At 39.0% G+C, this 25,238-nt stretch overlaps 1 protein-coding gene across 4 annotated transcripts in view; it reads right to left on the minus strand.

Annotated features, from left to right (window-relative positions):
• PDE4D (phosphodiesterase 4D) overlaps positions 1-25,238 on the minus strand; it is a 624,925-nt gene that overhangs the window by 127,826 nt on the left and 471,861 nt on the right. For all 4 annotated transcript variants that reach the window (XM_027808274.2, XM_005432720.4, XM_027808288.2 and 1 more), the window contains one exon: positions 1,500-1,691. In XM_027808274.2, the coding sequence (XP_027664075.1) occupies positions 1,500-1,691 (192 nt within the window). The remainder of the gene's footprint in view (positions 1-1,499; positions 1,692-25,238) is intronic.

Here is a 25,238-nt window from a genome sequence, read left to right on the forward strand (position 1 = left end):
CTGCTCTGTGCTGAAATATTACCCAGAATTCTAGGAAATGCAGAAGTGGATTATGAGTTAGAGGATGGAGCACTAACTGAATTCTTAATTGAAATGACTCATTCTAAGCAACACAGTGACCTAGATTGCCCCCTGAATGTAAAAATCTTTCTAAATGGTATATTGGCACAGGTGCCACACTAAAAGCTGGACTCTGATCTATCTAAAAGAAGGGTTATCTGTCAGAGGAAGATTTGCTGGAAGAGGGTCACTAAAATTTGCAAGTGAAATGCATTTTTACTTATGACAAGGAAAGATGGATCGGTCTTTTTCTTACTCATTTTGTCTCAAGCAAAACTGGTCACACGTGGCACAAAGCTTATTAAGTAATTCAATCTATGGGACTTAACTGAGGTATGGACCTTATACAAACCCTCTGTAAAAGTATGAGTTTTTCTCATCTTGAAACTCAGATAGAAAGAGAGAAATGATTAGATGGACTAATCAACATTTCTAAAAATTACATGTAAGCTGAAAATGGGAGTATTCAATTATAATGACTGCAGGTAAAATATCAGGTGAAATTTCACTCATTATTGTAAAAACCTTTTTCCTTTGTTGTGTGTACTCTTACTTTTTAAAGAAGAGATTGATTGGGGTTTGCCTCATTAAAAAATAGTTTTTATTTTAATGCTGGATTTTTAATGCTTTAGACTTTCTTATTCACTAGGGGACTGTTACAAGTACGGTCCTTTATTTTAGTGATTTAGAACTGAACCATAAACACCTACTTGGCAGTGAAATTTGGAGCAGGTAAGGCAAACAAACAAATTAATTATTCTTAATTTCTACTACTTAGAAGTGACTAGAAGCTAGGACATTTAACATGGTTTTAGTGTCTTACAAAAAAAGAGATTTGCACCTGACTTCACTACCCATGCAACCTGGGGTCTACACACACACATAGTGGGTATGACCCACTAGCAGAAAATACACACATCACAGAACAGTGAGAGAGGACAGAATAACTTTCCAAAGGCCTTTTGTTAAATTTTTGCCTTTTAGTTAAAAGGATATTTAAAATAATTTTTGTCTCTCTTGAATTTATTAATTTTTGCCAGCTGGTAAATCTACTAACCAAAAACTTAAACATAACCAATGCAAATAAACAGAATATTTTTCTTAAGAACATTAAGAAGCAGAAATTGAGTTTCTATGGCTTCGCTTGAAAACTGTAGCCAGAAAATCAGCTCTCAGTGTTTTGATACACCAGTACTGACTGTCTTCATTACTTGTCAAAGCTAATAAAGTGCATAAATACATCAAGTACACCCTCATGATATCCTTACTTTCAGAAAACTGCAGAAACAAGTACCAGGTTTGTTAAAGAAATAAAAAATTATCCATGATGTCAGCAGCATGATTACTGTCTTTGATTTTAAAAAGAAATGTCTTCTGTCTAGAAAAATCTGAAGACAGAAGATAAAACATAGGCTAAAAGTATTTTATAATGTACTTACATATCACTGGCGATGGAGGAGTTCCTGGACATGGACTTTGGAGACAGGTCATAGTCACTGTCTGACCGGTAAAGGAAAGACTCCCTACGCTGACTGTGGACAAAATTTGCCTGAAGAATTAGCCCTGATCCAGGGCTCGTCATGGGATCCAAGGGACTTCTTCCCGATGATGTACCATTGTCTACATCGAAACTGCAAAAAGAAAGGAGAAAAAGATTTATACAATTAACGTAAGAATTTTGAAAGTAATAAACATTCTTTTGACAAATTTATCACTAGGTAATTACTTCCTGATAATAATAGGGAAATAAAGGCATGGTCAACTCCACTGCTAAGCCAAAACGCAAGGCACACAAGAAATATACTTTAAAATTGCTGACAACTAAATAGAACAAGTCCAAAAGAAAAGAAATCTAGTAGACAAAAAAAACCCCCACTATTAGGAATACAGGAAGCCTTATGCTTCTCTGCATGTAGACTGTTGATGAGCTCTACACCTGAGGAAGCATAATGTTTCATTATTTCCCTCCTCAGGCCCCATCTCTCCTGAGCTGGACCCTCATTATCCTGTGTCCCACTGCTGAGGCAGTTGAGGGCTTTTTTGTTACTGAGTACCCGGCCCTAATATTTTCATTACTACCAAAATATTTCAGGAACCTGTTTTGTCTTGTCCCAATAAACAAAGTGCTGGGGTGGGATTAAGGCATATGTGGGTGCTTGGGCATGTTTGTGTGCCTTAGAGTTGCTATTTTACAATTGGATTGAAGTTTTTCGCTCACTGCCAAGCAGCGCAACTTCCACGGTTGTTTACATCTTCAAACTATACAGTTTAGATCCAGCACTTCTAGGTATTGTATTTTGTATTAAGAGTGGTAAACAGGCTTATCTTTCCTAGGAAATACTGCCATCATGACATGCTGACGGGTGAGGGTAGAGAAAGAAAGAGAAGAGAGAAGATGCTCTTTCATGTAGTCTGTGATGTTTCCACAAAGGGCTTTGAAAATTGGTGTAAAGAACTTGAATGGGAGTCTGCAATCAATTAGAAACTAGTGCAAGGTGGTCAGTGCTGGGAGGATGCGCTCATGGCAACTTGTGTTGCTTAGCAGCCTGACATCTGCATTTGGTACCATTAGGAGTCTTTTTGGAGCATGTGGCTCTGGTTTTAGACTTAATGTGTTTTGGTATGCAATATCAGAGGTTACAAATGAGTGTATTAGCAAGATTATGTCTCCATCTGATGGGATGGAGCCCATTTTATCCAGCTAAAAGTGGAAGATTACTTTTGTTTCCCTAGTTGGTTCTGTCTCTATAAAATCAAAGATCAGTTTTTATTTGCTATGCTAATGGGAACTTAATACTGCTAAAGCATTTAGGAATGAGGGATGAACACAGGATCTTTCCCGTGATTTTTTAAACATGGATAAGTGTTAACATCATAGTATGCATTTGTGCTGAACTCACCTAAAGTACTTAATTTAAAACAGTGTTCAATGAAGGACACCCACAGGTTTTCAATTATATCTAATGACACTGGAACACAAAATAGCCAGTACATGTCAGCTGTTGATTAGACTTCAGCCTGCTGCAGGTGTCACAGCAGATACATGCTACTCTTTGCACTAGCTTGTTTCTCACTGTTACCTACCATTGACCTGAGGCTGCTGCTTTAATGTTTTACTGAAGTGACAGCATTCCCGTGGTCTTTTTTCCTTTGTTAAATGAAGTAATCAAAGAAACTTCTAGCAGCCTTCCAGTACCTAAAGGGGGGCCTACAAGGAATCTGGAGAGAGACTTTTTACAAAGGCATGTATCAACAGGACAAAGGGTGATGGCTTTACGCTGAAGCAGGGAAGATTTAGATTAGATGTAAGGAAGAAATTCTTTACTATGAGGGTAATGAGATGCTGGAACAGGCTGCCCAGAGAGGCTGTGGTTGCCCCATCCCTGGAAGTGTTCGAGGCCAGGCTGGATGGGGCTTGGAGGAACCTGGCCTGGTGGAAGGTGTCCCGGCCCATGGCAGGGGAGTTGGAACTAGATGATCTTTAAGGTCCCTTCCAACCCAAACTATTCTATGAAACATATATTGCCCATTTTGACAGAGATGCATGTTACCTGGCAGAACACGGACCTTGGTTTCACGGTTTTTTTCATTGTTTCATTGTTACTTTGCATATATTCCTGGAACTGCAAGCTTCCTGCCACTCTCAGACTATACTATTTATTATGTATTCACCTTTCACAGTTTGAATGTAGAAAAGCATTTTTTCCCCAAAAAAATATGATTCAGAAACGGTAGCAAATAAACTTCAAGACAGCTTAGCAATTTAATCCTCTTTTCACTGTAGTTTTCAGAACAATTCACTGTTAGTAAATCCTAACACATACACTTCCCAACTTTTATTTCTTTTCATTATGCCTGAATATTTTTTCATTATGCCTGAATATATTTTCATTATGCCTGAGTATTTTTTCTGCATCCTGAATTGTGCTACTACCACATGACATTATCAATCTCAAGCTAACAAAGCTTAATCCATAAGACATCAAATGAAAGATCCGTCACCAGCCTGCTGGGTGATCTTGGACAATGCAAAGCTCTTCTTTGCCTTTCATTTTTCCTATTCATTACGTCTTTGTGCTCATTGTCAGATCTGCTCTCAAAAAAGTACTGAAAAACATACTGGAAAGGACAAGATAGTGTGAATACTACAGTAAATCATCCTTTGCAGCTTACAGTGCTGTAAGTTCATAAACATATTGCCATTACTACCAGCATCCCTACTATTATTCACTAGCCATCAGTATCTTTGGGTTTTAACTCCAGAGCATTCCAGGAGCGCAAAATACTCACAGTACCAATGAAGGGTTTGGAACATTTGTGATCTCATTGTATTCAAATTTCTTAACACTTCTATTTCATTGAGGAAATAAAATATTTTTTTTCTTTAAACAGCTGCAAGAACACACGAGCTCCTAAACAATACACAGGTTGTATTTTTTCTATTGAAGGCAAGAGGGAAGATTTTTCATGTAATCAGGTAAAATAGGACTGTTTACTCCTGTGCTTAATAAGACTAAATTCTGCAATCGGAGTATAATTCAAAACATATCTAAGTTTGCCTGAAAGCTCTAAAGAAATAAATGAAGGTAAATGTGAGTCTGTCTCACAGCAGGAAAATTTTGAATACAGAATGATTATTAAATTTCTTTAACAGTGGACTTAATTATTTGCCTGATCAAAAGGTATTTTATTGGATTAAAGGAATATATGGTTTTGTTTGCACATTTGTTTTATTGTCTTCACCCACCTTTTGTTGACATGATATGAATATTTTACCACCAGTCTTAGATCTCCCAGCCACAAACTAAGGGCAGGCTTCTATGAATGATTTTACTGTCAGATTATAGAATAGTGATTTTAAAAATTTAAAAGTCTTAGCTGAAATTGCAGTGTCATCAGCTGGGAAGCGCCTTGCGGTTTGCAACACCCAGCAAGTATGCGTACTGCTTATAGATGGCTGTTGGGGCAGGAGCTCTGTCCTGCGATACTGCGCTGTGACCACTAGATGGCCGTCACAAGTAATGAACGGGACCCAAACGGACCAGCTAGGGCTTGTCTCACACTGTTCAACGAAAACGTCTTTTATGTAAATATGCATCAAGGAAAAAAAAAAAAAAGTCAGTTGTACAGTCAAAGGGGAATGTGAATACAGCACTGTTTGCCAAAAACATATGTTTATATTAAAAAAAATTCTACAATGCTACAGCACACAGTAAGCATCTTGTTTAGTTAGCTCTTACTGAGACATTTGTTAACAATTTCAGATATAAATCTTGTAAAAATCTAAATTAAACGTGTTATTACACTGAAAATCAAATAAATTGTTCCTTTGGCTGAATCACAAGTCTTATTTGCAAGAAATGGCACTGATGATCACACTACATTAAACAGAGAATGAGAATAGGGAATTGAAGAGTTTCACACAAGTTGTTTGCTCTTTACTACTGCATACACTGGCAAAAAAAAAGTTTAAGATACAAAATAGGAAAGACTTTCTAATTTGCCTGGCCAGAAATTGCAGAAAGTCAGCTATGGTTGCTTCACATTTATCTTTCCACTCCTGTTAAGCTGTAAGCCACAGTAAGAATATGCTGTAAACTAAAAACTACATGTTCAATGGCAAACCAAAAGGTACTCTCTGCCTAGCATGTTCCTTAGCCTCCCTGCACTTCTGGTGGAGGGTGGTCTTTGGAAAGAGAGAACGAGCATGGAAGTTGTTAGTGGAGGCACACAAAGTGTTTTGCTGTTTTTCACACGCAGAAACTGGCCATGTAAAGACAGATTTTTCCACTGTTGTTCTGCAGTCAGCTTCAGGCGCTTTGCACAACCCATGCAAACTGAAGCTGCTTTTAGTGACAGGAGCATTTGGCACACCACACATCACAGAATTTTCTGTGTTCAAAGAGCTTTGCTGCAACCTCACAGATGCCAAAGCTATGAAAAGCCAGTGCTAATTCAGCAACTATTGTGCCTGCGTTTTGACAAAATGTTTTATGACATTAGAGGATAGTGTTTATCCTTAGAGCCTGCCTTATTCAGAGTTCTGTGATGACAAACATGACATGAGATGAAGCTCAGCCTTTTTTCCATTTGTGGCTATTCTTTGTGTTTGCACATCTTGCCCACTGCATATCATCCAGGCTCTGTACTGACATAGGGATAAAGGTGGTGAACTCTCTTGAATGACTTGTAAAAACATTAATGGCTTATCCTCCCTGTGCTCCTAACAGCACAAGAAGTAACAGCATAAAAGACAATGTTTAGGAAGATTACTAATGATTTGTTTCAGGCAATAGTAGAAATCTGTGGCAAGCACAGGAGAGGTTCTGGATCCTGGATCTCAGCAGCACCACTTCATTGTTAATGGCTGCACAGCTTCTTTACACAATGTAAGAAACCCTCAGTGGACTTCCTTTTGAGTCTTTAAATAACACTCTCCTACTCTCTACAAGGTTGCTAAAACAAAAAAGGGGAAGATCTGTGTACAAAATAGTTTTAGTTACATCAGAAGTAATGGTATCATAATGAATATGAACCAGAGCTTGTAATTAAAGCTGCACAGAAAATCTTCATGTTGGTCTTCCTTATTACTAAGAGTTCAGCAGTTTGTTTCTGTAGGCTTTTGTTGGGGGTTTTTGTTTTGTTCTGTTTTAGAGAAGTAAACAATAGTAGAAGAGGGAAGGAAATAAATTCCACCCAAAAATGAAGAATTTACTAGACTTTTTAAGAATAGAAACTGCACTCCAGATATTCCCCTTTAAGTCTCTCTCCACCTTCTGCCTATCTGATCTTGGAAACTATGGGGAGGGAGAAGCCAAATTAACCGATCCTCTAGGGACACCTTATCTTTTAAGGCCATCTTTAAACATTACAGAGAGACAAAGAAGTTCTAGAGGAGCAATTTTTGTCCCCCATCGAAGGAATTAATTGTCCTGTGTCAAGCAATCTCTCCAGCCATCTGTCCGTGCTAGGACCTACCTACACAGGTCAACATCCTTACTTCCCAGAAGTCCCATCCTGTATTTTCACCTGGGAGGACAATCCAACCATCACACTGAATGGGTAGATTCAGCATAGCAGCTGTAATTCACTGAAATTATCACAGAAAAGCTGCCCTGTAGCAACTGCCTTTGGGCAGGGTCTCATTTAAAGCAAAAGCAAGGTAACAAAATGTTATTAAAGTCTCCAAGGAGAAAGTAAGCTATTTATCCCTTATGCCCCAGGATAGGAGCCCACCTCTGGAGGAGGCAGCCTGTAGCTACTGGAGAAAAGAGAGGTTCAGATGGTTCCTTCAAATGCCAAATCTGAATTTGTTACTTGTATTGCTCAGGATGAAAAAAAGCAGTGGGCAAGCTCAGCTGGTGGGATCCACCATGGATATGGAGGATTGCAGAGAAAGGCCAGTGTGTCTGTCTCTGGAATTGCTCAGTATAAAAACCCAGCACAGGGGAAAACTCATTCTCTGTCAGATGGGATGTGACAGGCAATGTAGTGTGCTCTTAGACCCTGTGTGCATTAATTACTGTGTATTCCAGAGATATGTGTGTCTCTGATCAAAGCAGGGCAGTTTAAAGTTTTGTTCATAGATGTGATGATTTATTCTGAATTAGCTACAGGTTATTTTAGTAGGACAGACCATTTCAGTTACTGTGGAAATTATGCCCATTGTGACACAGTTCTTTAAAAACCACACAGAGACTCCTGAAATACTATGTCATTATAAAGCATTTTGTGTGAGGTGGATGTTGATTGTATTATGTTAATTTTACAGCTCTCGGTCAGAGACGGCAGAGAAAGAAATAAATGGAGACAGAGACAAAAACCTGTTCCTCTGGAACAGACATTATCTGCTAATAAGAACCGAATTTTCATTGATGCATTTTAGGTAGTTAAATTCTGGTTTACTTTATACAGTAAATATATTCACTGAATTCACTGAATTCAGCTGTAAATCTGTCCAAAGATTTGCTAATACACCAAATAATTACCATAATTTCTTTGTGAAATACTGATTTTAGACACGCTTTACATTCATTAACTAGACTGGACGCGCACTTTAGTTATGCCTTTATGACTTCTCTTGAACCTTATTATTCCTTATTAATAAATTAAGCATTAAATTGAGTGAACAGCTGACTTGGGTGTCCCTTTTTTTCCAGACATGGTTATTTCCAGTGTTTAGTAAAGATGAAACTTTAGAAATTTTCTTTATCAGAAAGAAACAAATTGTCACTAATCAGTCCCTGCCATAGGCTCTCACTAGACTTTAGATGTTAAGTTGGTTAACCTAGAGCATCAAACCCCTCCCTGTAAAAAAAAATTAGTGCTTTTATATATTTGAATAGCAGGCCAAAATTTTATTTCTTATGTTAATTCTCTGCTTAGGACCTTTCAAAATGTTTCCTTTCTGACAGTGTCTACCCAGTGATGATGCAGGAGAAACCACATCTGGTTTTCTCCTTTTACTTTCCTTTCTGTCTCTTTTCCCATGCCTAGTAAAAACTAAAGACCTCAGGAAAATGAGGGGGGGAAAAGAAAAATATTTATACTGACATTTTAGAAGGTCTATTGTCTCAGTTCCCTACATTTGAAGATAAACATCATTTATGTGTTACCTGATATTTTTATTTTCTCTGTAGTGAAGTTAATAAAAACTTCTGCTTTCCATTGCTTAAAAATATTTTCAGCAAACTGTAAGCAAATGATATTAAAAGGAACATATGATCTAAATCTGAATTTTCTTGTACCACTGGAGAATTCAAGCCAACTACCTACTTGTGGCTTTGGGTGTCCAGTTAAGCGATTCAGCAAGCAAGCAAGCCCTATGATTAACTCCATTTTTAGAAGTGGTGTGGACAGATTTTCCAGTATCAAAACTGCAAGCAAAAGAAGAAAAGGTGACATTTCATGAAATTTGCTTCTAGCAGCAGAACTTGGCTTTTGCTTTTGGCATACACGTTTTTGGACATATTTGGAGTGTAACAAGGCTTAATACTAATATTAAAAGCCCAGATAACAGGCCAACAGAACATGTGCAGGATAAAAAATATTCTGAAGCAAAAAGGTTTGTAAGAATTAGTCTACCCAAACATGTTAGCAAATGAATTCCAACTATCTGTTTTACTTCTGCCTCATGATTTTCTAGCAAGTGTCTTAGGAAACGTAGCTGATCTCTCAAAACAAACTGTTTCATGGTTTGTTTTGAAGTTTCCAAGCAAGGAGTTTCCTGTGACAACTATTCCATATCTTTAGGCCTTTTGCTTTGAACAGGCTCCTCACACCAAGTTCAAGGTGCACTCTTTCATAACGTCACTTCATTATTCTTAATTATACCTCAGTGGTCTATGCATTTGGCATGCTAGCCTTTGTTGCACCTATTAAATCAATTTGCTTGTTGGGCTCAGCCATACTGGGATTCTTTTTGTAATTCCTTTTATTATTTCCTCAGACTTGGCTCTTGCAAGTGAACATCTTCTGATTAATGTGATGTTCTGATAAGAACACCAGATTCCAGATCCTGTTACATGGATTTGATGTTTTATTGTTTCTTTGGATTGAAATAGTTGTATTACTGCAGTATAATAAAAATGCAAAAAACCAAAACAAAACCACAAGAGAAACAAAATGCAAAATAACTTCCAAGAAATGTGGTAATATGTTCAGATTTATCCTAGGCTTAAATCACCTTCTATGGTGGTTCTGGTCTAACAATCCTACTGGGGCTTGTATCCCCATTTTTAGATAACAAAAAAAGGTCACTGAGACAGTTTTCCACAAGGCTTCTGGTAAAATCTGTGGCGGGTTGAGGTCTGAATGAGAAAACCCTTAGAAAATATTGAAGAATCTGAACTATTTTGGGTAACTGGAGGTGAAGAAGGCTGAAAACCAGAACCACTTAATCCAGGCATGAGAAGGAGTACGCAGCAAATCCAGGGGTGCTCCTGAGCAGCCTGCCAGCCAGCTGGCCCCAGCCACCCACCAGCTCCTACTGCTGCGGGTGCCTGGCAGCATCACCGCATTTCTAGGAGTGCAGTCTCAGCTGGACTGATGGTTCTCCACTTTATTATTGTCATTATTTAATTATGGTGTATCTGTCACCATTCACTTAAATCATTCCATAATGTCTGCACTTATTTTCTGTAAGGTACCTTTTCTCTGGGCCCTAAGTACTAAAGTACCTTCAAACCCTTTAAAAAAAGTCACTTCACCTCATTTCTTCAAGAAATTCTAAAACAGCACTGGTTTTCTTTCCATGTTGAGTTTTGATCCAATGATCCTTACTCCTTTTTCTGCAATACTACTTTTTGAGTGCTATTTGGGCACTGGGATACAAAACCAACTTGCACTGACTCTGACTATATAGCACGTATTTACTGTAATTTGCAGTCCTATTAATTCTCTTTTATTTTAAATTTATTTGAATCAAAACATTTAAAAATATTTATTTATAAATTTATACAAATATGCAAACCATCCATCAGGCATACTGACTAATCCTAATTAAAATGTAGTTCCCCTAAGATATTAGTGGAACACCTTTCTTTCAGGAAAAAACTAAAACATAAAAATAAATGTAAGATCATGATTCAGAAACAGTTTGCTGCCAGAGAAAGAAAATTCATACACTGAAAGAGCTCAGCCTCCTCTTTCTGGGAATTCAGTTGGATGCTATTATCAGAAGTGGCCAAATTGTTTATATATTCTTTCTGAAGTAGTGGTGGGATAAAGCAAGTACGTAGGAAAAAAGGTAGCTCCTCAGACCCATACTATGTAAATCAGTACACTACAGTAGTGATGAGAGTGCATGGAATACGGAAAGTACACGTGAATGTTCCCCAGGGCTAACACTAGTACGCATTGGGAAGCTTCCTGGAAAACACATCCTTCTGAAGAATCATCGTATATGGCCACAATGACAACAGACCCCTGGCACAGTCACAGAAGATATGGTTACATGTACCCTGTGCTTAGCGGCAGAGATCTTTGGCAAACAGTGCCCCAGCCAGCAGCTGACAGGAAAAAGCAGTCATGGTTACTCCTGGCTACACTTCCATCTCCCAGAGAATGCAGTTCAGAAGGAGGTCCAGAGCCAGAAGATGCAATGATAATGACAAGAGGAGGTCGCATGCCTCAGCATCACCCAGCTCATAATTCTTAAGTCTTTTGCACAACTGAGCTTAAGCCAATCTTACTTCAAAAGTGTGTCTTCCAGAAAACGGGTAAGAGCTGTGGACAAAAATGTCCATAAAGAAGGTGGTCTATAGCCCAGACTGTAAGAAACCTGCACACAGAAGGTAAGATGGCTTGTTTCACCAGCACAATGTGCACACATAGATATCTACAGGAAATCAAGGCCAGCTTCACAGGACAGTGGGCAGGAGGCAGCTGGGTAAGGAACTGCAGTTATCTCTTTAGACAAAGAAAGTGTCTCCCAGTGTTGCTCCAGATTCCCTACGCCAATGAAAGCTCCATGAAAAGAAGACAATTATATTTGAAAAGCAACATTTTATTTTTTTTTCTTACACTGTTGTAACATTCCTCTAATTGCAATAAAGAATTGCTGGCAATTAATCATATACGAATTCTACTCCCACGAGAATTCATGTTGGTACATGTTAGCAGCAATTATCATTTAAATCATAGCAAGTACTGTTTAAAGCTTAAAAGCTCGAAGTATTAAGAGCTTCAGAGCTCTACAAGTTTTGTACTTTGTTTTTTCAAAATTGTTTCATTGAAATTCTTTCCATTTTAGTTCTTTCTATTTCAATTCTTTACATTCTGGGTGTTCGGATATTTTTTTTTTAATTTGTATTTTTGTACTGTATTAATTTGTATTGCATTTTTTGTATTTATATATTTATATATATTATAAAAATACAGAATTTTCTAAATTTTTAGTTGCTTCCACTTCCCTGGACTTCTACTACATGCATCAAGGTCCACTTCATGATCTGGGTTCTGGAAATCCTTGCTACAGCTTTGCCACAATCAAGCAACAGCCTTTAAAGGGAAACAAAAAGGTCAGGAGCTTGCCTTGGAAGGGTGCCGAGACTGGAATATCTTGAGTGTATGCACTCATACTGTATTTTTATACCGATTGTAGACCCTGAGCACATTCACTGAGTACCTGGTATGTCAAGAAAGATAATTCTCATTGCTAGTCCAAAACAAATTTTAACCTACACTAATGGATCATTTGGACCATATTCTTCTTGGTTTTTTAAAATATTATTTTAATGGTATATTATATTATTATAAAGCCTAATAACATTACCTAAGAGGGTTGCCTGACCATCCACATTATAAAATTGTGTTTTTCTTTTACCATTACATTACTAAATTCTGTCCAGTTGTGCTGAAATTTCCCGGGTTTTGTTGTTGGGTTTTTTTTTAGGGAAAATGGGTAAATTGTTAATAAGAAAGTAGAAGAGATGTGTATTTTTTCATATTAAAAAAAACCCAAGACATGGAAGCTGTTTTGTGAAGTGAAATTTAGCCAAATACATGCAAAATACTTTTTTTTTTGCTGATTCTGTGAACATCTCCATAAATTTCAAAGAGTTATAAGCTTCGGCCAGCCTTAAAGTCAGTCAGCTCATGTATCTACATTATTGAAAAAATACTAAGTGATAACTGTGTTATTTTTTACAAAATTCCCACCTTACTCAGGGTCTAAGAGGACTCCGAGGAACACACCCCTGCCAGTGGGATACTTATTCACTACAGGAGGTGGGTACTGATTCAAGCAAAGGACTACAGAAAGGTAAAAGTGCTTTTATCACCAAGAACTGGAAATATTTGTCCAGGCTGCAGACCACCTGGTACTGAATTAGTCACACCAAGTTTATCATATGTCACTAATTATGTGACTAACTAATTAGTTTTCTCATTCTTGAGGTATCCACTCTGAAGGGCTGCTGCTTGATCTATGTGGGCATCACCACTTACAAATACAGATTAATTCAGAACATCTGAGCAGCCACTAAATGGCTCAAAGATCCATCAGATCCACTCTTCTGACTCTAGTAGTAGTGGCCAAAAGCGAATGCCAATGGAAGAGGGTAAGAAGCAACAAGAAGAAGTGATACTTCCCCAGTATATCCTAGCACTTCAACATTCTCTCACCCACCCTTTCAGGAAAACTATGAATATATGAGTCATTCTTTGATAAGCAGATCAAAAACCTGAAGTCCTAGGTACCTCATTTTGGATATTCAATTTAGGGAATACTTTCATTTTAATGCCTGTATTTTAATTCATCTTGGGTTAAGAAGGATAATAATACTTCCCCACATCATTACATGGGTGATATGAAAATTAATTTAATCATGTATGAAAAGTAGTGAGGTAGCATAGTGATGAACATCATAGAAAAGGCAATGAAAGCACTGTAACTGCTTTTCCAACAGGTCTGAACAGCAGGTTCTCAATGAAGCACGTGGCCATATAATGAAGAGCAAGAAAACAATAGAAAACCAAAAAAAGTGCATTCATTCTGTGCACTCAGCGAAATAAAAGCAGTATGGAATCATATAGGTAAAGTCTGTATCAAATTATTTATCCACAGGACTAAACCAGGGTTCCTAATCCAATTGTAATGTTGGTGTCTCCTTCTTTTGTGCTTGACTTTTCATCATAATAACATGGATATGATTATTGTATATACTGTTGTGCACATGATGGAGAATCACAGCATCACTGAATGGTCAGAGTTGGAAGGGACCTCTGGAGATCACCTAGTCCAACCACCTGCTAAAGCAGGTTCACCTGCAGCAGGTTGCATGGAGTCACATCCAGGTAGGTTTTGAATGTCTCCAGAGAAGCAGACTCCACAGCCTCTCTGGGCAGCCTGTTCCAGTGCTCGGCCATCCTCAAGGTAAAGAAGTTCTGCCTCATATTCCGGTGGAACTTCCTCTATTGCGGTTTGTGCCCATTGCCTCTTGTCCTGTCACTGGGGACCACTGAAAAGAGCCTGGCCCCAGCCTCTTGACACTCGCCCTTAAGATATTTGTAGACATTGATAAGATCCTCTGTCAATCTTTCCTAGGCTAAGCAGGCCCAGGTCCCTCAGCCTTTCCTCAGAAGGAGATGCTCCAGCCCCCTCACCATCTCTGTAGCCCTCACTGGACCCTCTCCAGTAGTTCCCTGTCCCTCTTGAACTGGGGGAGCCCAGAACTGGAACACAGCACTCCAGATGCAGCCTCACCAGGGCAGAGCAGAGGGGGAGGATCACCTCCCTCGACCTGCTGGCCACGTTCCCCTAATGCCCCCACTGGCCGCCTTGGCCACAGGGCACACTGCTGGCTCATGGGCACCTTGCTGTGCTCCAGCACTCCCAGGTCCTTCTCCGCAGAGCTGCCTTCCAGCAGGTCAGCCCCAGCCTCTGCTGGTGCGTGGGGTTGTTCCTCCCCAGCTGCAGGACCCTACACTTGCCTCTGCTGAACTTCATCAGGTTCCTCCCCACCCAACTCTCCAGCCTGTCCAGGTCTCGCTGAATGGCAGTGCAGCCTGCTGGGGTATCAGCCCCTGCTCCCAGCTCTGTATCATCAGCAAACCTGCCGAGGGGACACTCAGTCCCTTCATCCAGCTCACTGATGAGTAACTTGACCAGGACTGGACCCAGTACTGACCCCTGGGGAACACCATGAGCTACAGGCCTCCAGCCAGACTCTGCACCGCTGATCACAACCCTCTGAGCTCTGCCATTCAGCCAATTCTCCATCCACCTCACTGTCCACCCATCCAACCCACACACTGCCTGAGCTTACCTATGAGTATGTTATGGGAGACAGTGCCAAAAGCCTTGCTGAGGTCAAAGCAGACAACACGCATTGCTCTCCCCTCATCTAGCCAGCCAGTCAATCCATCATAGAAGGCTATCAGGTTGGTCAGGTGTGATTTCCCCTTGGTGAATTCCTGTTAACTACCCCTGATAACCACCTTTTCCTCTACTTGCTTTGAGATGACCTCCAGGTTGAGCTGTTCCATCACCTTTCCAGGGATGGAGGTGAGGCTGGCCAGCCTGTAGGTTCCTGGGTCCTCCTTCTTGCCCTTCTGGAAGACTGGAGTGACACTGGCTTTCCTCCAGTGTCAGGCACCTCTCCTGTCCTCCATGACCTTTCAAGGATGATGGAGAGTGGCTTGACAGTAACATCTGCCAGCTCCCTCAGCACTCAGCAGTGCACTCCATTAGGGCTCATGGATTTCTGGGTGTCGAGTTTGCCTAAATGATCTCTAACCTGATAACTCAAGAGAGGGCCTAATCTCTCTAAACTCTTGCATTTGCTGTTGTTTTTCTCCAGTTTTCTTTTTCAACCTACTGTGGCACTATCAACAGCCATTACTGGTAGACCATCAGAAATATCAAACTTCAAATGCAGTGTTGCAGATTTGCTTTCTAATGGTTAGTATAGAGATGACCAAGTGCATGTTGCATTTTGGTTTTAATGCCTGAGGTTTTAACCTCATTTTCTGCAGACTTCAGGATCATCGGAACATTTCATTCATAGTCTCACTATGATTAACTGTTGTAATATAAAAAAAACCTCACTAAAATATCTTGTGCTCCTGTATTCTCTACTAAGTTTCCGTTAGTCACTGTAAGATCCCTATAGTGCACATGACTCTCAGACTCTGAAAGCAAAAGCTATAAAGCTAGAAATATAGTGCTTTATCTTAACAAAGTAAGAACATATTATGAACTGTAAAATTACTATATATATTATGAAAATCTCATTTGATAAAATACCTAAATGAGCAGAAGTCTATGAGTTCTCAAGGCTTATTCACAAACCAGCTAGAAACAAGGGAAAACAAAACACTAGCTGCTACAGTCTTCAAATGCCACACACACAGAGCTAAGCTAAGCATGTCTCACCAAACAAGTGTCTTCCTCTGTGGAGGAATGTGGTAACAGAAATATCAGTTTACACTCTCTACTTGTAACAAGACATTTTTTCCAGTATTAAACAAACTTGGAAGCAGGTTTGATGTAGTGGTTTAAAACAGGAAAAAAAAAATATAAATGTGAATATTCCGACAATCCAAAGCTGTTAACAATTGCTGTGTATTGCAAACCAAAATCAAACATTCTCCTCACACAGGAATACCAATGTGTTCTACTAAAATTTACAACTCAGCCTGCCCCATAAAAAATACGTCTCTATAGGACCATCAATACATTCACGAACAGCTCAAGATTTTCTCATCAATTACAGAATTATCTGTAAGCAGAAGCAAATTCCAGAGAACTAACTTTGTGCTCCAGTTCATATTAAGGATTTGGGAAGGGAGCAGACTACTTACTGCTGTGCTTATCCATCAGCCATCCTCTCTGGTGGAACTGCTCCTCTGCTGCCATTCTCCATCAGGCAAAATGTGCTGCCTTTCCCCATCCTTTCTGCAAGTCGCCCCCCCACCCCCAACACCAAAGGATTACATGCTTAAACTGCCAAAAACATTGCAAAATTCAGTCAAATTATAACAACTGAATTACAGAGTTTCTTAGGATAAAATGATTAAAATGCTGTCTACTTACAAATAGGGAAAAAAAACCCCAATATAAATTAAACACGTAAGGCCGTCTTTTGAATTAAGTAATTTCATGTTTTCAGGAAAAAAATGTATAGTATACAGAATCATAGAATCATTTGGGTTGGAAAAGACCTTTAAGATCACCAAGTCCAACCATTAACTTAGGATTGTCAAGTCCATCACTAAACCATGTTGCTAAGCACCACATCTTTGCATTTTTTAAATATCTCCAGGGATGGTGATTCCACCACCTCCCTGGGCAGCCTGTTCCAATGCTTGACAACCCTTTCAGGGAAGTAATTTTTCCTAATACCGAACCTAAACCTCCCCTGGCACAACTGGAGGCCGTTTCCTCTTGTCCTGTCACTTGTTATTGGGGAGAAGAGACCGACACCCACCTGCCTACAGCCTCTTTCCAGGCAGCTGTAGAGAGCAGTAAGGTCTCCCCTGAGCCTCCTTGTCTCCAGCCTAAATAACCCCAGTTCTCTCAGCGGCTCACCACAAGGCTTCTTCTGTAGACCAGGGCAGCCAGCCTCGTTGCCTTCTCCGGACACACTCCAGCACCTCAGTGTCCCTCTTGCAGTGAGGGGCCCAAAACTGAACCCAGTATTTGAGGTGCGGCCTCACCAGTGCCCAGTACAGGAGGGCGATCACTTCCCTTGTTCTGCTGATACAGTTTCTGATACAGGCCAGGATGCTGTTGGCCTTCTTGGCCACCTGGGCACACTGCTGGCTCATGCTCAGCCGGCCATCAGCCAGCAGCCCAGGTCCTACTCGCCGCCCCCCCCCCCCCCCCCCCCCCCCCCCCCCAGTTTGGTGTTGTCTGCAAACTTACAACTTACTGAGGGTGCACTCAATCCCCTTTGTTCAAAAAAGCTGTTTGACTACTTGATTCCAAAAGTCTATTTTCTTGATACCTATGTCATTACTAAGATTGGGACAGGACATGCCATAATTGCTGGCGCCAAGGAGGTGATTATATCACTCTGAAAACATTACAAAATGTGCAATAGAAGAGACCAAGAAGGAGAAATGCCAGCACCTTGCACCAGTCCCTGCAGCTGAAAAAACGTCACTCTAACATTGTTGCTTTTGGAACAAGCTTTGTCTCCCACTGTTTTCCCCTGACATCTGGTTATTCCATCCTGTGAAGTGTTCCCAGGAGAATCAACAATTTTGCCAGCTAAAAAGTACTTTTCAAGCACTTATTTTCAGGAAAATTCAACCTGTATGTCCAAAGTTCTGCTGAGCTGATCAAACACATGGCCATGTAGTCATGTGCCCTCCCCAGCTGGCACCGTTGTAGATGCACCATCCATCACCACGCCTAACCTATGATTCTGGAGAAGAACTCACCATCAAAGACTGGCTTTCAAGGGGAAAACTTAAGCTGATGCGGGGCCCCGCAGGCAGCAAAGGGAGGGACACTGCTGTTTATACATATAAGCTATCAGGAAATCCTTTGTTTCATTCTTTTCTTTTGCAGGAATGAAGTAGGATAATAGCATACAAAAACCTGTTCTTTCACTGCATGAGTCATCCTGAATGAATCACTTTATCCCCTTCTGTGCTTCCATTTCCCTGTCTACAGAATGGGTACTTTACAGTGCCAATGGGTCTGGGCATTAAAAAAAATATTTCGTAAGAGCTAAAATTAGTACTATTAGGAATAGTATTAAAAGCATTAGAAATACTTGAAACACTGCTTTTTAAGAACCTACCAAAAGTGGATTTGGGTGTAAAAAAGAGAAATTTACAAATTTTACTGTTTTTCCTCATGGGAAATGTGAAGGAAGAGCAAGAATAAAAGGAAAGACTTGCTTATTTATTTGTTTTGGTATATTTATTTTTCAAGACTTTCTCATAATTAAAAAAGGAGTGGAAGAAGACATTAGACCTGGCATTTCTGTAACATTTTGAAGCAAATGGAGGGAATAATGGCAATAACCACCACCACCACCCAAATCCCAAAATACAAACAAACAAGAGAGGTGATAAAACACCAGAGGAAAAATAAACTTCATCAAAAGTTTATTATAAGAAAATTTATGAAAAAACCAAGACATTTCAGAAAAAATAAAGTATTTTTCACTTCAGATAAGAAGTTGGTTAGATCTTTTTTCTCTTTAAATGTGGCTTTTATTTTCTGTTGACATTATTTTGCACCTCTACAAGACACAGATAATCATTATGAATTCTCTTTCCAGGCAGAATGAGATTCATTTTTTTCCACACAACATAAAAAAAGGACTACAGGATTTATTTTTTTTAAAAAAAAAAAGGTTAAGAGTTATTATTGCAGCAGATGAAACATTACTGAGGTCTAAAGGAGAAAAACCTGACAGTGGCCAAATACGTGCTTGGCACACCCTACTACACAGCCCTGCCAGAACAGCACGTGCATGACCGTGTCCTCCTGGGAATCTGGTAGCTGGGCCTTAAGAAAGCCTCCACAGTATATATTTTCCTCTAATATTCTTTTTTTTAACCCCTCCAGCCATGGCTTGCTGCCAACAGATGAGAACCTGCCCATCCATGAGCAAGACATGCTATTAAAAAGGATAGCAAATTAAGCAGGTATGTATACTATTTTCTTCATTGAAATTTTTCTTTGAGTGTTAAAAATTAAGGCAATAAAGATAGAAACTTGTTTATATCTGACCTCTCTAATGTGTGAATGTAAGTAGCATTGAATGAAATACTAGTACAGTTTTTGCTAATAAACTTGTATCAACATATGAGCACAACTTAGAAACAGCATAAATTTGCAGAATATTCATGGGTTTGTATAATTTTAGAGATTTCTACAAGGATGCTTGAGACATGAAGCATTGGATTAAAACAAAACAAAATCCTCAAGGAGTATTTAAAGCAGAGAAGTAAGGAGGGGAAATCTTTGCTTATACTTCAAATATTAAAAGTTTTTACCATTCCCTGACACCTGAGAAAGTGAAACAGCCAATAATGGGAATATCTGTCTATATTTAATCTTCATGAACTATTATGTTACAAGGTAATGTCTGTGATTGTCTCTATGTTCCATCCTTTACAGAAAGCTGGATTTAATTTATTTTCCAAGCAGCTGCAACAGAGTATTACACAAGAGCTGACTCTGCAAAGTTAAATTTCAGGGAATGGGGCCTTTTCTTTTGCTTCAATGAATACAACGTCTGAGGCTAATTTAACATCAAAAGAACTGAGAGGTAACTCTGACACACCAGATGCTGGTTCTAAAACACAACAGATAGAATGGCAATGTCAAAGAGGTTCAGAAGGCCGCTCTCAAAATCATTGTTCACCAGAATTGCTATGATAAAATCTCTAACTTGATAGAGAATATTCACACACTTAGAGAAGAAGAGCAGCAGGCAAAGGTGGAATGGAATGGACAAGTGTGTGGAGAAGGGGGAAGAACTACAACAAATATCCTTAACCTGCAAACTCATCCTTTTTAGCACATAAATATCTCTAGAAAACAATATTATATTTTCCAATAATTTTCATGAAAGACTGGAGAAAAAGGATGTCCTCGTGAGCAAAAGTACATTCCAAGAGCTGCTAGCTCTCAGATCTTCTCCTCTAGTTAAAACAACGACCGTGGATTTTTAATTTATTTTATTATTATTGTATTTCAGCAGACTCTTCCAAGGAGTTCTGAAAGTAACTGGAAAGTAACTGGAAAGTAACTTTTTCTTCAGGTTGTCATTCTGGATTTCTAATTGCCAATGAACATTTAAATTAAAACACAATCTTGTTTTGAAGTAAAAGCCCAAATATTACCATGATCAGTATCTGAAACAGAAAAATTGGAGAAGGCAGAGAGAGAAGCTGGTGTATCTTAATGATGAAAAAGTTACAGTGGTTTTCTTATACAGGACTTCTATTTCTAGTACCAGTAACCAGTAAGAAAATAACTACTGGTTAGGAAATCAATCAATTTTAGGTGATTAAGCAAAATATTCTGAAGAGCTACTAAAACTGGAAAATGTATGCTTCCTACCCATCTACAGTCATGTAATGACACTGAGAGCATAAAAACAAAGGTATATTTTACTACTGAAATAAATGATTGTGAGAAAGTTGCAAATGCACAATATCAGTTACAAAGTCATAAGGTCATCTTACTGACACAGGAGGGATGTATTTCTGCGGTGGAAAAGCTGTTTGAACAAGATGAAAAGCTGTGATGGCTTTACAAAATGTAATTTCCTAGTTATTCATTTCCAGTCTTTTCCAAGAATGGAAATTCCAAGAAGAAAAATATTTTTTTTTCACAGCTGTGAACACCCTGCTTGCCAAAAATGCAAATGTAATCACTATCTGTGAATCAAAGACAAATAATGGCACTGCTGATAAATATGAGGAAGGACTTCACAGAAGTGTAGACCTCTAGTGCTGAAAGTCAGATTCATCTGGAAGGGTTATCTGTGCATATGCATAACAGCAAGCACATCAGTTATAAACTGGCTGGTACCAAGAGGAATGTACTCGTAAGACAGCAAATCCTTTTAATAGGTGATTGTGGCATTTGAATTGCCACAAATGCTAAGACTTTATGAAGGCTGCCACCACCACTAGGGGTTCAAAAATGGTTCCTAACATTTTTCCAGCTCAAATCTCTGGCCTTTAAAGGATGGAAAACATATGTCAGCAATTAAGTCACTAATCATAGTGTTACTAAGCCCAAAAACAGTGCCTGTGCCAATATCAACTGAGTCACTGTATATGTTTTCTCAGATGTCCTGGACCCTACATGGCATTCATCCTAAATGGTCATTTAAGTCATACTGAAACCTAGGGAAGCATGGGTCTTTCCTTAATAGTATGGAATTCAGAGCAGGGGGCACTGAGGTGACTATCATGGGACAAGAGGGACATTAAAACAAAGACCAAACCAGAGACTGGTTTGGCCAGTGCTTCCAAGAGGATAAGTCAAAAAATAAACTTCTGCAGGCTGGGCTGGAAAGGGCACGGCTTCAGTATCTGTAAGCCAGCCAGCATAATTTTCAGGCTCATGAAATGAAGGGCATGCGAACAGTTTGCTTAAGAACTGACACAATAGGTTGAACTTCTTAACAGTTATTATGCAGTTGTAGCACCTACCACTGATCATCAGCAAGTTTTGAACCAGGGGTCGCATTGGCTTTGATCCCTTGTGTTCTTTTACCATGCCTTCCAAAATATTCATTTAGAAGATCCCTTGAATGTTGTCATTTCTTTCCCCTCTGTGTCTATTAGTTGTTGATTCTTGTCAGATTTCCTCTCTATCTGGGTAGAAATGAAATATTAATATCACAGGGATTCCCTGTGGTAACAGGTAACAGTGCTAACAGCCTGGTAAACAGCTTTCTTCTCCTTGGGTTCTAAATAATTGATTTCTTTTTCAGTTATCAGTATGTTTTGAGATGCTAGAAACTTATGTCAGACAAAAGTATCAAATCAGGACTTAAACATAATAAAAGGGGAAGAAGATGACAATCCAGTCAGCTCTTTGGCCACTGTCAGAGCTAGTAGAATAGCTACAGAAATGGGCACTGAACAATGAGCAGTAATACTGAAACTTCAGGGTTTTGAGATACCCGAGGTGCAGATTTTAATGTACCATGAGCTGCTGAGGAGGGAAATACTAAATTTCAAATTTTAGAAGTCTGTGTGCTAAAGCACCAGAAAAGAACTGAATATTATGGAAGGTGATGTAAAAGTGGCTCTATGGTACTGAATACTTTGTGGACTAAACAGCCAAAAATGCCCATTATGCAAGACATAAACCAAAGAGCAGCCAGAGTAACTTAAGCAGAATGTTTTTTTCCTTGTTGCAGAAAAGGCACATGTCTACTATCTCACTGTATGATTCATATAGAGGTTTATACTGTAGAATAAAGACAGAAAAGAAGTCAGGGTAACATTAACTGTTTTCAGGTCTAGAGGGAAACAAATCACAGTAGCTCCTGACACACACACAATTCCTCATTTCAGCCCTCTGTAGAAAGAACACAATCAGGTCTGGTCTGACTTTTTCAGAATCTCTGAAAAAATAAATTGTGAAACAGTGGGCATTAAAGGGTAAATAAATCAAAAGAAATTTAGAGAGAAAAGGAACAAGAGCCAGAATATGAGCCAGGAAGGAAAAGCTATCCAAACCCAATTGTCTGCTGCTGTAAATATGCATTTGCTTAATTTAAGATATAGAGTTTCTTCCATTTAAATGAACAGAAGATTTGTTCCCAAGTAAACAAGATGCCAGAAATGGCCTGAGCAGTCTATTTGAAATAGCAGGTTCCACTGCATGAATTGTTTGACATCTAGGTGGTTGAATGATTGGCAAGAGATAACAGGGATAGTAGGAAATTAAATTATTATAGAATTACAGGATATTTCAACTACAGAGTTCAGTACTGGTTTAAGACTAAAGCAATGTAAAATTGAAGGATGCATGAAGAAAACCTGAAACTCATTTGGAAGCATTAAAGACATCTTCCTAAGTGTCCCTTTCAGCCTAGCTGCCCAGCTACAAAAGGCTTTCAAGCTGTACATTACAAAAGCATGCTCAAGTGGAGCAGTCCTTTGTACATTTTTAATGGCTTTCACAACACTGAACACACTTAGAAGAAAACTTGTGTGACAATGGAAGTGTGTGGAAAAGGGGACTTGGTTCTCCAGCATCAGCAAGGAATCCCTTCAGGGCCTTAGTTCCACTTCCAGTTCTCCAAAAGAACGTATGGTGTTTTTTTGCTCTCTCCATTACTGACCTTCTTAGGGCAACTGCGTGTTTCTTTTCAGCAGCCAAAAAAGTATGCAAGAACAGCAACAACGGACTAATATGGCCTCTACTGCTGAAAAACGTCTGCTGATGAGTATAACCAGAACATTTACCAGCAGATGTACTGATGTTACTGTTGTTCTTTTGAGACTTGACATTTTCATTTGTTCTAAAATTTCATTTGTCATAAGTGAACATGTTCCATTTTACCATTATTGAGTCTGTCAGCGCTAGCTTAACTAGTGGTTTTACACTCTTGGTGCAAGTGCAGGCCCACTAACATTTAAATGTTCATCTTTACTTCATCATACTTCTTTCTACAAAACGGGGCTTTACCTGTGGATACATTTTTTATGCTGTTTCAGACATAACAGACTAAATAAAGTGAAAAACTGCACACAGGAATCGGACAAGATCTAGCATTTGTGAAATGGCATTACAGTCTATCGGGTGTTCTTCCTCTGTATTTCCTTTTTCCTCTGTACATTGCAATCCCAGCAGATAAAGGTATTATCATACCATCGTTATGCAAAGCACAAAAAGTAAATATACACATGAATCAATAATAAGAAGTAAATACACAAACCACAAAGATGGTTTTTGTTTTCTAAAAAGTTGCCAGCATCACTTGGCAAAACTTGAAAAAATGTTTGTTTATAAATCATGCGGTGAAGATTTACAGCACAGATTCACACAGATGTCTGAACGTGGAGGCCAGGCTCCCCAGCAGTCCCTAGGGAGAGAGCTCAGAGGAAAGCTGGGAGCACCTGCCTGTGCTAGGATGATCCTCCTGGTTTCCTGAACGGCCCTCTAGATCTGCGCCATTTCCTCTATCAAGTAAACAAGTATGGGTGATGGGATTGTCTTTAAAATGGTGAGATTTTAAACACAAGTAACAGATCTTTTTAATTCTTGAAACTTTGAATTCAAATTTACAAACTTTTCTGTCTTCATTAAATATTCCATTTTTAAAATATGAGCTGAAAATTTCGCATTACTATAAGACTTGGGTTTACATAAAAAAAATTACTAGAACTATGCCAAGTGGAAAATAATTGAAGCAGCTACATTTTTACGAATGAAAAACCTTGACTAGAACAAAAGATAGGATGGGGAAAAAAACAGTATTTACACATACAATTTAAATCAGACACACTTTTGGATGGCATGAGATGACAGCAGTAAGCCTACAAACTCTTAAGATAAAGGCGGTCACTTCTGTAAGCGTGATGTGCTTCATTTGATCATATACACCATAAAGAGTACAGGCTTTATCACACTGTGCCTTCTCATATTAAATTTGAACAAACATATCTTGTGAGGGCTAAATCAAATTTTTAGCACACTGGGCAAACTTGGAAAATGCAGAGGTACAAAACAGGAAACTGCAAGTTATAACATACACTACATGTGGTATGTAGGTATACACACATCCACAAAACGACACTTGTCCAAGTTTACAGGCATTACACATCTGAAGTGCAAAAAACCTAAAAGGATTAAGCTGTACAGAACGTAAACTGGATTTGTGATACAGCAATAAGGGTGTCAGTGCAGGAGAGGAACGATGAAAGTTGCGATAACACAATTATGCGATTCCTCAGTTTAAAGCATATGAATACCTATTTTATATCTGGAAGTTTTGAAGGTAAAAACTGAAACCAAGTGGGGTTTTTTTTTTCATGCATTTAAGTTAACATTACGAAAAGAACTGTTTTGTTGCAGTCTTGCAAAGGCAAATTTTAATGACTTTCAAATGAGGAAGGCTATTTCAAATTCAGTTGGAAAGGAAGATTTAAATGCAAATGAGGACAGAAGAAACGCAAAAGAAAAAACGTGGGAAGTAAAAGTAAACTAGTTACAGATTTGGGCCCTAGGTAATAAG

Source organism: Falco cherrug, chromosome Z (genome assembly GCF_023634085.1).
Source record: "Falco cherrug isolate bFalChe1 chromosome Z, bFalChe1.pri, whole genome shotgun sequence".
NCBI classification, from domain to species: domain Eukaryota; kingdom Metazoa; phylum Chordata; class Aves; order Falconiformes; family Falconidae; genus Falco; species Falco cherrug.